This window comes from Tubulanus polymorphus, chromosome 11, assembly GCF_964204645.1.
Source record: "Tubulanus polymorphus chromosome 11, tnTubPoly1.2, whole genome shotgun sequence".
In the NCBI taxonomy this organism is placed as follows: domain Eukaryota; kingdom Metazoa; phylum Nemertea; class Palaeonemertea; order Tubulaniformes; family Tubulanidae; genus Tubulanus; species Tubulanus polymorphus.
Window position 1 is genome coordinate 2,432,272 of NC_134035.1, and position 13,774 is coordinate 2,446,045.

Sequence of the window (13,774 nt, forward strand, 5' to 3'; positions counted from 1 at the left end):
ACGTAAATAATCAATAACATCTTTTAGCTGCATTTTTATCCGACGATATGCGAAGGGGATGTTCAAATGGGATTGTATTACCCGGCTTACTGAGGTGGTTAAGCTTCTTGCATAAATTCCAGTCGATAAAAAAGTTCCGTCAAATCGTTTCAGAGCAATTTGTCAACTAGCGCCATGGATCAGTCGAGTATGTTTCGAATAGAAATGTGACGATTTCCTCGGTACGGCCTCTTTTTTAAAGTCTCCGAATGACAGTCTGCAAACAGTCTTAAGAGTTTCCGGCGGATTAAGGCTTATAGCGGCGTACAGACAACATTACCATATTGACACGGTATACAGCGAATTAGGTGCACATCAGGTGAAATCAATGTCACTTAGATTTTAAAGGATACGGCCGCGCTATTTTTCAACGTATCGGTATTTACTCAAATCAGGATACGGCTTTATTTACGAATTAATCTCATTTTTAAAGTAAATCTATTTTAGTCGATATTCACTAAGTTTCCTATCACTTATTAACTCAGTGATTAGTGACGCTATTAGCCCCTACAATCGACCTCTAACGTTTCAAACACCTTTCCTTCAAACCGATCCTGATACTCTGGCGCTAATTTGCTACTTACCTTGGGAATCAGGAAAAAGTCAGGGAATTTTCTTCTCTCTGAAAAAAGTCCGGGAAATTATGTAAGAAAGCTAAAAATCAGGGAGAAGCCATTGAATGTTGTTGAGATAATTTCCGTCTTTGTTTTACGTAGTTGTCTGTGATAATTGGATTTGTCTGGGAAATCGACTTGTTTGTCAAGAGTATTGACAAAAGGAAAATAAATAAAAGTGGCCACCATGTAAAGTATCACATTCACTGCGATAATCATTCTTCGTCCAAAATTGCCAATATGAGTTATCTGTTGAAGATTGTTTACACTGCCAGCCGATCGGGGAACTGCGTCATTTCGAAGTAGATGTGGAAAGTATGATCAGTGAAAGTGCCACTGGCAGAACCGGAAGTTCAGGATAGGTCGCAGTGGCGACAATAACAAGTTAAGTGCTCACTGCCTTCAATTACAAGTGTCACCTTTGATGACTTGTATGAGAAGATAGCGCATAGAAATAAGGCTGCCTCGCTGTAGCGATATCAGAGACAGCACTGATGGAAGTTTGACAGGGTTGTAAGCTGCACTGTTATTGAATGATAGATGACAGGGTTGTAAGCCGTGCTGTTATTGGATGATAAATGACAGGGTTGTAAGCCGTGCTGTTATTGGTTGATAGATGACAGGGTTGTAAGCCGTGCCATTATTGGATGATAGATGACAGGGTTGTAAGCCACGTTTTTATTGGTTGATAGATTACAGGGTTTATAAACTGTGGTTGGTTGATAAATGACAGGGTTGTAAGCCGCGCCGTTATTGGATGATAGATGACAGGGTTGTAAGCCGTGCTGTTATTGGTAGATAGATGACAGGGTTGTAAGCCGTGCTGTTATTGGTAGATAGATGACAGGGTTGTAAGCCGTGCTGTTATTGGTTGATAGATGACAGGGTTGTAAGCCGTGCCATTATTGGATGATAGATGACAGGGTTGTAAGCCACGTTTTTATTGGTTGATAGATTACAGGGTTTATAAACTGTGCTGTTATTGGTTGATAAATGACACGGTGGTGTATGAGATTACTGTTAGCGAGTGATGAATTAGTGATCGTTCAGTTGGTATTTCTTTCATCGCGTCTGCGTTCGATTCCTCCCACGATTAATCGAGAATGACTTCCCAGAACCCGGCGACGATCCATCACTTAACATCACCAATGCGCGCAGGAGAGTCTCTTTACTCATTTTACAGTGAATTAAGGAAATTGAACTTGACTATTTGACGCCCTATTGCTGTCTTTTTATACGCGGGACAAAAGATCGTCGTAGCTGCTTGAGCTTTTTAGTTTATCTAGCTGATGCTCACATTACTCAGTAAATGAGATGACTTTTTGAATGCTTTTTTTCTGATGAGGACCTCACATATGTATAAATATACTACTGAGATGTGCCAGTCGTATCGCTTAAGACTATTGCATCGCAGTTCGACGTGCATTTATTGGATCTGGTATATACCAGGGGTGGATCTAGGAAAAATTGGAAGTGAGATACAAAAGAATAAATAAGAAGGGTAATTTCCGACCGGACGAGTGTCAAATTCGCAGAGTGGCGATCGCTGCATTGACAAGAAGGGCAATGTCAAAAGTAAGGCAAAGGTCTAGACCTCACAACCCGATGTATATTCCAAAACTATTCAGGTTGGCCATTTATTGGAAATCAGGGAAAAGTCATGGAGATTTCTTTTCGTTAGTCAGGGAATAGTCAGGGATTTTTTTGAAAAAAAAAGCTAAAAATAAGGGAAATTTGTTGACATTTCTAGATCACACATGATCAAGTAGTTTCCATCTATGTCTTACACATTTGACTGCGCTTATTTATTGGATGCTTAGCAGATCGAGTCAGGGAAAATAATTTACAATGTCAGGAAATAGTCAAGGAAAAAACAAGTCGGATAGAATTGTTTGATATGTATACTCCAAACCTGTTACATGTATCAACTAACAGCCAAATAAGGACAATAATGCCCAAAGATCAACTTGTAAATTTATGTGGTGTATATTTTCTTCTCTATTTCAGAGCAGTCATTGGGTCGGTACGATCCTACTGAACACGTGTGAACTGATCGAACGGCCGTCGAAGAAAGATGGATTCTGTTTTAAAGTGTTTCATCCGCTCGACCAATCAATCTGGGCGACTAAGGTACGTACGATTAACTCGCTGCACTCTCCCCTTACTCGCCGATACCTGACAAGGCTACTTACTGTGTGTACATAGCCCACAACCTGACTGAGCTTTCCATAGATGATTCACTATCTCGCAGAAAGTGATATACAGCAGGGTGGCGCCACTGTCTTGGAAAATTGGGGGAAGACTCCGGGAATTTGACAAATTTTACAAAACCTGGAAAACTCAGGGAATTCCGATAATGCTATTGATCAGGTGTTTCTTTGTCAGTACTTGATTCAATAAACAATGAATGAATTGTAGCATTTTAAACCTAAAACTCCTACATAGAGACACCAAGGTTGTCCGATCCGAATATAAGTTTCTAGTGACACACCGCACTGTGGTGTAGACGCACTAAAGCGATATGCCTGATATTCAACACACACAGGTTGATTTTTGGTTTACCTTTGTCAGCGATATGAAGTTGGCATTGAGCCAATTCATGTAAAATCGCGGTACGTTTTTTTATGTGAGCATTTGTTTCATTGGTTCTCGGTTTAAACGACGTATAATCGATGCGATTGAAGACATGGCGAACCTCCGTCGATGACATGGTCAACTTTGTTAAAATTCTACGAAAAACTGTTTTTGGCGGGAAAATTCTTAGCTCTCGCGTATAAAATTGCAATGACCTCGATTGGGGGGCGTTGTCTCTACGAGCGAATGTGATTGGCTGTTTTTGGGATATACGGGGATTCCGGCGCTACTAAAATAATTATGGGAAAGCCGGAATGGCGAACGTTTCATTGGACTAGGTGCCGTATACATGCAAATTTCAAATGCTCATTGCTGATGAGAATGTAATTATTATCCACCATAGGTAATGTTTCATTTTAATACCCGGAGATTGATTTGATTGACACTGAAGTACAAGCGAACATTCACTTACACAAGGCCTCCACGTGCGCGCGGAGTGCTATAGACTGTTGCATACACAAACAGACGCTCGTACAGTATACACTACTATAGTGATACTGTAAACGCTGCTTGCTGGCGCGTCTGACATTTCATCAACAGAAGATGAGCGCTATGTTTTCTGTTTGATATAATTTATAATAAATTGTAATTTCTTGTGACCTGAAAATATTAAGCAGAAAACTACAAGTATAGGTCGAGGTCTGAATATTGTAGTAGTAAATTCCAGGATTTAAAACGATCTAATACGCCAATTTCTTACTGCGCCGGTTTAGATTCCGCGGCCATACATTGCAAGAGGTTTCCAAGACTAAATATTCAGCCACCCTCTGATATGTGACACCATGTGAATTTTGTTTGAATATTTTTTCATATTTTGAAAAATATTTCTTTGAACATATAAAATAGTTTCCGTGCCGCGCCTACCTGTACCCTACGAAATGTATCTTTTTGGTCTTATTTGACAACAAAATAATTCTTTGAGAAAGATGAAATACAACATAGAACTTTGAAGTCACGAATTAAAAAGATTTTTCAAGCAATGCCATTACCCCAAACAACCTCTAGCTTTCAAGGTAAACCACACTTTGCCCATGGGCAATTTATTTATAAAGATTTTCAAATCATCTTTCGGGTATCAATTAGCACTGAAAGGGTTTTAAGTTGCTTTCAGACAATAGAGAGTATATATATATATATATATATATATATATATATATTTACGACGACTTTGAGACGCGGGATCAGTGACAGTTCCCCTCGACAATCAATCTCAATCCGTATAGAGACAAATATCCGATCGCGTTCGATCAATTTCGCCGTTTCCCTCTTCGAACCCGACTGAGATGACCTTACGCGACCTACATACATCGCTTTCGAGATTCCATCAATCATCTTTTACGAAGCTATTGACGCCGGTATTGATTTCGTTTCGATGGATTGATTTGCGTTCCACTCTCGGCGACTGTGCAGTACTTCGTCTGCTGAGCGGTTCATTTAGAAGTCACTGCTGCTGATTGAAGTTCTCTATTATTGCTCGTGTAATTCGCCTCCGTGATTCGAATCATAACGCGACTTGGTCTGAAACGACGACGATGTTTACAAATCTGCGAATTGCAGACGTTTTTAAACGTTCAACGACGTCGTTCAATCGACTTCTGCAGCCACCTAATCAACGATAAACGAGTTGACGAGAAAATCAACAATTGTGAAGAGAAAAAGAAGAAAGTAGTGACGTTTAGACTCAATCCTTTCTCAAAACTTAGAGAGTAGTGACGTTTAGACTCAATTCTATGAGACATTTCCAAAACTCTTGACTCTCTTAGTTTTGAAAAGGACTCGTTGAATTGAGTCTAAACGTCACTACTCTCTTAGTTTTGAGAAAGGATTGAGTCTAAACGACACTACTCTCTAAGTTTTGAGAAAGGATTGAGTCTTAACGTCACTACTCTCTTAGTTTTTCCTTCGTAATTGTTTTTTCTTCAATTGAATTGTTGACAGTAGCTTTTCTACTAAAACCAAACATGTTGACAACTAGATTTTGAGTTTTTTCCGTATCTCCAAACGTGGTTTCGTTATGTCCACATTTCGCAACATGATTTTGTAATAAATTCATTCTTTTTGTTTCAGGGACCAAAAGGAGAAACAATCGGAGCCCTGACACAACCACTGCCTTATTCCTACCTCATATTCCGAGCTCCTTCAGAGGCTGCAGGTAAATTATCCAAGTTATCGAGTTGCTTAATCAGGGTATTCAGGAGTTCATTGGACAAACATCATCTTTGTCTTAGTCCTTCCTTTTGACGAAAAAGTCCTTCCAAATTTTATTTCAATGTATTTCCTTTTGGGTCTAGAATTGCTTCGTAGTACTTCTTTCTGTCCTGGTCTTACCACTGGAAACCATGTTTTTGAATGCATTCATTTTTTTAAGAGTCAGTAATTCAAAAGTTGATTATAGTTAATCATGGAGCACCTGAACTATGAAATATCTCGGAGTCAGCAATGAATACTCACGCGCTAATATCTTCGCATCGTTTTTTTCTTTTTCGAATGCAGGTAAATGTTGGATGGATGCTTTAGAGTTGGCGTTACGATGTTCGAGTTTGTTAATACGTTCCATGACAAAAGACAAAGATCAAACGGCGATGATGCAATCAGTCGACACGTCGCTGCTCGAATCTCCGTCGTTCCTCGCCGGGAAGGTCGAGAATCTCAATGAAAGCGACTGTGAACGTCATTTCAAAGACGTAATAGGTAATGTTTTATTTCATCTACGCGTTTCTGGATTAGGATTTCACTCTTCGCAGTGTGATGAATGGATTTAACAGTACTATACCAGTTTGCACAGTCATGAAGTTCTTTCTATTATATTGGTTATAGAACCATTAGAGCTTACACTGGTCTTAAGTTGCTATATTGGCTTAAGAACCACAATGATCTTTGACTGGTCTTAAGTTATCAAATTGGCTGTAGAAACAAAGTGTTCTAAGACTGGTCCTAAGTTGGTAGATTGGCTTTAGATCCACAATGAGCTTTGACTGGTCTTAAGTTGTTAGATTGGTTACATAACCACTATGATCTTAGACTGGTCCTAAGTTGTTAGATTGGCTGTAGAACCACAATGAACTTAGACTGGTCTTAAGTTGTTAGATTGGTTATAGAACCACTATGATCTTTAGAGTGGTCTAAAGTTGTTAGATTGGTTACATAACCACTATGATCTTAGACTGGTCCTAAGTTGTTAGATTGGCTGTAGAACCACAATGAGCTTAGACTGGTCTTAAGTTGTTAGATTGGTTATAGAACTACTATGATCTTTAGAGTGGTCTAAAGTTGTTAGATTGGTTACATAACCACTATGATCTTAGACTGGTCCTAAGTTGTTAGATTGGCTGTAGAACCACAATGAGCTTAGACTGGTCTTAAGTTGTGAAATTTGTTATAGAACCTGAATGCGCTTTGGTCTTGGGTTAACTTTCAGATATCGGCTCGATTTATACAATTCTATAGAGCGTCCTCTAGGGGGATATGAGATCCTCCATCTTATAATGGCAAAATCTGTAATTTCTTATATCCTGTTGGGATAATTTCATTTCAATTTTTAGTATCTCAACGAAGGGATATTGGCAAAATCAAGCAATACTAACCAATCAATTTCTATTTCTTCACAGGCGAGGACTATAAAACGGATCGCGACGAGAATAAAAGCGACAAAACGGACTCAGAGTCGGAACCGTCGGAAGACGACGAGATTTTCGACGATAATCTGCAACCGTTGGAGACGCCGTACGAGGAGAACACGCTCGAGGAGCTGGGTACGCCGGGCGACGCTTGTCAAACAGAGGAGGTCGCCGAGGAGAATAAAAGTCTCATTTGGATGCTAGTCAAACAGGTGAACATCTCGAGTTATAATAACTACAAAACTGGTTTCTGAATAATAGGACTGACAAGTTATGTTGAATATAGAACTGAAACGAGCTTGGATTGGTGTTTTGAAAATGGCTCATAGTCGAAACGTCACTGTACTCACAATCTTCATTTCATACGGTTAAGCTTAGATTCCTGAGCTGAAAGTTGAAATCTTCATTTCATACGGTTAAGCTTAGATTCCTGAGCTGAAAGTTGAAATATTTACTGGGCTAGCTTATAGCTGGATTGGTTGAGATAACAACTGTCTTGTCCTTCCTACTGACACTCTTCAGACCACAGGGAAAGTTCTGCTTTTACCGGGAAAACACAGGGAAATCCCGGGATATGGAAGATGAGGGATTGTGGTCACCCTGTCACATTTTTTCTTCAATATTGTGGGTTTTCCTTCGTTTGAAATACTGATACAGTGACTTGTCAGTGGAATCCGAGACTTAAAACTTGTCCTAATTTTTTAGATTGTCTATAGAGACATGCATATATGAGTGTAGTATCAGAGCATTTTGAAGGTGTTGTTTTTGGTATTGGGAAATATCTTACATCGATAACATATCAGATACTGATGAACGGGAAACTTATTCTCTTTGTCAGTCTTTGAAGCACGAGACCAGATCATAAAATGATAATTTTGTCCATCTTTTTTTTTTTCAGGTTCGTCCCGGAATGGACTTGTCTAAAGTGGTGCTGCCGACGTTTATATTGGAGCCGCGATCGTTCTTGGATAAACTATCCGACTATTATTACCACGCCGATCTCTTAGCCGAGTAAGTTTCGAATTTGAAACGAGTTCGAAATCCGACAAAAACGTCGAAGTGGTCGTTATATCTGGTCTTTCACTTGATCGCATCTAAGATATCGACGTCTGCATTTCGAATTCTTTTGAATCAATTAAAACTGTTATATTTTAGCGTCACCTTTGTATTTGTACATGAAAACTCGCTCAAGTCGTCATCAGAAAAGTAGTCGTCACGTTGCTTCGGTCGTCTCTATTTTTGAGTCCTAATGTGCATTTCCTATTTGATTTAGACTCGTAAAGGAGCCGTGTTAACCGGGTGTAGAATAATTGACGAGACGAGTAGTACTATATAGGGAAATAATCCCACGATGCGGTGAACGTATCTAAAATGTTTTTAAAAGAAATTAGAGATATTTCGGGCGGTTGCGACCACCCTTCTATCTAAAAGTAATGTATAGGTTGCACGAGCTGCTACTAATGTATAGTAGCTTCACCCGATGAAGCTACTATACATTAGTAGCGAAAGCTCGTGCGTCTAATAAAATAGTTAAACTATAAAGTACTATTCTGTCTGGTTGTAATCATTGCTATCTATCTAATACTACTAGTAGCGAAACTAGTTTGACACTAGTAGAGAACTACTAGCAGAGAAAGCTCATACTTCAAATAAACTAGTCGAACCTATAAAGTACTATTCGTCTATTTCTATCTTGTTAACTTGTTTATAGACGCACGAGCTTTCGCTACTAATGTATAGTAGCCTCATCGGGTGAATGAGAGATAAAGCTTCTTTACATTAGTAGCGAAAGCTCGTGCGTCTAATAAACCAGTTAACCTATATATAGTACTGCTCGTCTTGTTACTTTTATTCCTATTCAATTTACTATTTGTAAATCATCATTGGATAGGTTTTCGATGTAACGATGATCTTCCCCAGCTATGACGACCTAAGCGAGTTTGCCTGTATTTCCATTTTATTTTTTTTTTCGTAAAAATCCGAAGCCAATTTGAAATAAAAAGGTAAAACTGCAACAACAACGACAACAAAGCTGATATGTCTTGTGTATTATCTGTAAACTCCTGGGTATACACAGAAAATTACTTAAACAACGATGATACCGTTCTCTTGTAATACGGGGAATCAAAAGTTTAGATGCCGCCTAACGAATAAATAGTCTTCGGTATGTAGAGAGAATCCCACAATTATAACGAAAAAGTCCGAAAATGAAACTTCAAGTAGTTTATTTCAACGTTTCGACTATATCCTAATAGTCATCTTCAGGAATAATTTTCATTTTCAGACTTTTTCGTTATTATTGTGGGATTCTCTCTACATCGCGTCAACACGGATTTAGTGTTCTATCAATCGTGATAGTCTTCGGTATTTTCCTTGTTACTCATTTACAGTTGTTTAGACCTGAGTAGTACTAAGGGCAGGTAATTAACCCTTGCATGACTGAGGCGACGAGGGTCACGTATTTACTCGGAGAGTTCTTTTCTCTCGAAAAAAAAAAAAACTGAAAACTAATCTCGCTGTGTGTTTCGAGACAGGCTGGTGTATCAGGGGCGGATCAAGATGACGTGCTCCCGTCGTAACTTTCCCTCGCACTTTGAAAAACAATGGCAATTTTTCTACCCTAGCCTCTAATTGAGCAGCAGTCAACTGTAGCTTTCAACCTCTTTTAACCCTTTCATTGCTGACTTATTAATACCCTGAAATGCTGAAGATTATTTGAAAATTTTCAAAAATTCTGCCTCAGTGTGGTATATCACAGACATACAGTGCGTCTACACTGTGGTGCGGTGTATCATTACTTACCTACTACTATTTCGTCATGTTAGACCATGATGGTGCTACCATCTTTCAATAGGGATGAAATTAATTATTGATAATATTAAAACCTCGCGGTGCGGTGTATTAGCAAAATCCATCACTGATTTATACACCACACTGTGGTGTTGATGTACTGAAAGGCTTAATATCACTGAAGTGCCCAGAAATAGCATTAAAATGTACTGAAATTTCAAAATTTTCCAAACCCATTTTGGCTTTGCACGCGCTCGCTCTACATGGACACTTGGCCCTTTTTCAGTATCATACCCTTTTCGAGTCTTTGCGCCCCGTGTCAAACTCTGCCCCAGAATCCGCCCCTGTGTTTTGTTTCTTGTTTTTCGTTGTGTAATGTTCTCGCTTCAGGCTCGCATGGGTTTTACGTGTCTGTCACACTGTCCACGCGTACGCAAATTGATAAAAAATTTAACACTCCCAAGAAAAGAATTAAACTAAATCTACGCTAATTATAGATATTCAAACCGCATAGGTTTTTATACGTTATCCCGGGTTGGTTGGTTAGCATGCGCATTGTTGGATGATGTTTTGTCGATAGGAATTCTGCTGCAACTAATGTCCCGAACAACTTGGCACCACTCACTGCGAAGAAAACTTTTCTAACGTAACATACCTACCTCAAACAGTAACTCGAATTCCATTCTATCGCTCCCCGGTTTGATAAACACTCTTATAACTCAATGCCGTACGATGTAAGTACTATGAGAACAAGCATGAAACGTGTTTCCGTGTGGAAAGAGTTGAAGAGTCTATTGAAGAGTCTACAGAACGTATGGAACCCTGTAATTTGTCAATATTCAAGCATATGAACTATCAATTGAGCATTCGAATCCCATTACGAGTTCTGAAATTTGAAATTGAAGTATGATGATAGATATATTCGTTGAAAAGCAGTTTGCAGTAGTTTTATACGTTTGTATATGTTCTAAACTTTGCTTTCTCTACATCGAAATTCGTATAGAGTGGTTCAAGTCATCCTAGTTAACGTGATCATTGTGTCGATGTATCCCAATGACGACTTACAATTTGTAAATTGAATTAGAAATACAAATTGGAACTTATCTATGTGATGACGATTTTAGAGTTAAACTATAGTCGATAACTTAAATTTCAATTACTTCAAATGATTCATTTGGATCGTGAATTTAGATTTATGAAACAAAACGATTTATTCAGATATTCGATCATTTTTCAGAGCCGTTAAAGAAGAAAACCCGTTCACGCGAATGAAGCAAGTCGTGCGTTGGTATCTGTCCGGATTCTACAAGAAGCCGAAAGGTTTGAAGAAGCCGTACAACCCGATATTGGGAGAAACATTCCGCTGTTACTGGAAGAGTCCAAAAACCGGTAGCAGAACGTTTTACGTCGCCGAGCAGGTTCGTACTGGGGCTGCAGTTGCTCAAAGGTTGGTTAGAGTCAACCAGTTGATAGTTGACAGAGTAACAATTAAAACTTCATCGTTACTATGGTACCTATCCGCTGGTCAGCTTTAACCAACTTTTGAGCAATTTACCGCTGTTTATTGTTGCAGTGTAGTTTCTGTTTTATTGATCAGTTTTAACCCCTTGAGGGCGCCAATTTATTTTCAATTATTCAGGGGTTTTGGATATCGACCACGTGTTTCTTTATCAGTACGTGATTCTATGAAAAATGAATGAATTGTAGAATTTTCCTAGCGATTTCTCTGATTCGCTCAGGGATTTTGTCTAATCACATGGAAAAATCAGGGGATATTTGTTATTGCGCGGAAAGTGGCCGCCCTGCTTGTGGTGGTTATTTTACTTTGTCTGGACCTACTTTTTCACTGTTATATGATCTGTACGAGTATATGTTCCTATTCGTAGATCTCTCATCATCCTCCGGTCTCCGCATTTCACATTACCAACCGCAAGGACGGCTACTGCGTGAACGGCAGTATACTGGCCAAGTCGAAATTCTACGGGAACTCGTTGTCGGCGATACTGGACGGCGCGGCGCGTCTGTCGTTCCTGAAACGCGGCGAGGACTACCTGATCACGATGCCGTACGCGCACTGCAAGGGAATCCTCATCGGTACGCTGTCGATGGAATACGGCGGCAAGATATTCATCGACTGCGAGAAAACCGGCTACAAAGCTGAACTGGAGTTCAAATTAAAGGTGCGCGTCTTTTTACGAAAACAGACTTAACGAAGAATGAGCTAGAATATATTGAAATGAAAATGCCACATAATAGTATAATCTTCCTCTTACTTGTTTCGACTTGAACGCATGTCTTGGAACTACTGCAACAGAATATCTATTAATTTCCAAGGAGTCTAATGTATTAAGAACTCCAAGTAAAATTGTATTTGCTATAAGGATAAGATCCGAAGACTCATTATTGAGAAAACCTATTTGTAAACTATGATATGATCTGAAAATATCTCAGATGTCACCGCAGAGGGAATTGTTAAACTGGCCCTATGAAGGAAAGGCTGAAAGCCAGTTTCTGGCTCAAATCCTCGATGACTGCTAAATACATGTAGTATGATTACAATGATAAACCATAGAAACAACTGAAAATTAGGACAAGTTTGCTGTTTCATTATCAAGTTTCGACTGAACAAACTAAATTTCCTAAGATTAAAGAATATGTTTGCTGTTTGTGTCTGACCGTTAGTTCTCTTATGTATTTCAGCCGTTTTTAGGGGCCGGCGAACATGCAAATAAAATATCCGGTAAGATCAAACTCGGTTCGGAGACGCTTGCCACGCTCGACGGACACTGGGATGCCGAAGTGTTCATCAAAGACAAAATGACCGGGGTATGTGATATCCTTTCAAATCGAACATCCATCAAACTTGTTTCATTCTTGCATCGTAAAGATCATCTTTTTTTGGCTACGTTTTCGCGAGTAAGTAACGTATTCATTGTTATATTCAGGAGAGTCAGTTATTTTGGAATCCGTCTGCTGAAGTGAGGGCCAGTCGTCTGAAACGTTACACCGTACCGTTAGAGACACAACACGAACACGAATCGCAAAGGTAAAAAAAAGACCAGGGTCCAGTTCCGCAGTTCCGAATTAAGATTTAACTCTGAGTTAACTCATTGAAAATGAACTAACTTTAACTCGGAATTAACTCAAACTCACAACTGTGGAACTGGGTGCAGTCGTCTCCATTCCATCAAAAATTCATAGAGTCTTAATGAATTTCTGATTCCCTTTGTAAGCCGCTTATACATGTAGAAATAGACCAATTGAATATACAGTAAATTCTGCTGAACGCTGCAGCATTTTGGGACTTTTGAGACTATAGAGATTTGAATGACTCGAGAATCGTATCGTATTGGGCTATGATAAAGGCATCCTTCTACTGTTTTGAGCAGTACTCAGAAACCTAGACTTGATCTGCCCCTGATACACTTCAATTTAATTCAAACTTTATTCAGTTAAAACGTATTGAACGCTTGTGCCCGACATAAAATTTACGAATGGTTGAAACGAAAAAGAACAAAACACATGAGGGTCACAAACTTACTCTCAGGGTTACCGCAGCCGTTATCAACATTGTTTAACAATAATAAAATATAATGCAATACAATAATATCGGTGTCGGAAACATTTCGTTCTTGTTTTCTACGTGTATTCGTTGTTTGCAGGTTATGGATACACGTATCGGATGCAATAAGTCGATCGGACAACGACGAAGCGACCAACGAGAAATCGATACTCGAAGAAGCGCAGAGATTAGGAGCGAAGGAACGCAAAGCGAAAGGCACCGAGTGGACGCCTCGGTATTTCGAACGAGACCTTGTCACCGGCGACTGGATTTATAAATTCGCCGAGTACGTTTGTATTTATTTATTCACCTACTAGATTTGATGAAAGATTTTATTTCAGGATTTAATCATTATGAAAATTGCCAAAACTCTGATACATTTCATTGTTCAAAGTAGGTAATAAGAATAAGATAGATTAGAAAAAACCCACCGTTTCCAAAATAAAAAATTCGAAAGAAATTAAACATAAAGTTTATTTGTCAATTATCGAAATCATTAATTTAAAAAGACTCGTTTC

At 39.0% G+C, this 13,774-nt stretch overlaps 1 protein-coding gene across 10 annotated transcripts in view; it reads left to right on the forward strand.

Annotated features, from left to right (window-relative positions):
• The window catches only part of LOC141913317 (oxysterol-binding protein-related protein 8-like), a 74,311-nt gene that overhangs the window by 55,691 nt on the left and 4,846 nt on the right, over positions 1 to 13,774 (forward strand). For 9 of the 10 annotated variants that reach the window (XM_074804811.1, XM_074804814.1, XM_074804812.1 and 6 more), the window contains 11 exons: positions 2,661 to 2,783; positions 5,355 to 5,439; positions 5,781 to 5,978; positions 6,896 to 7,116; positions 7,803 to 7,915; positions 9,295 to 9,324; positions 10,932 to 11,112; positions 11,581 to 11,874; positions 12,395 to 12,520; positions 12,640 to 12,740; positions 13,357 to 13,542. In XM_074804811.1, the coding sequence (XP_074660912.1) occupies positions 2,661 to 2,783; positions 5,355 to 5,439; positions 5,781 to 5,978; positions 6,896 to 7,116; positions 7,803 to 7,915; positions 9,295 to 9,324; positions 10,932 to 11,112; positions 11,581 to 11,874; positions 12,395 to 12,520; positions 12,640 to 12,740; positions 13,357 to 13,542 (1,658 nt within the window). The remainder of the gene's footprint in view (positions 1 to 2,660; positions 2,784 to 5,354; positions 5,440 to 5,780; positions 5,979 to 6,895; positions 7,117 to 7,802; positions 7,916 to 9,294; positions 9,325 to 10,931; positions 11,113 to 11,580; positions 11,875 to 12,394; positions 12,521 to 12,639; positions 12,741 to 13,356; positions 13,543 to 13,774) is intronic. The other variant, XM_074804815.1, reaches the window with a different exon arrangement.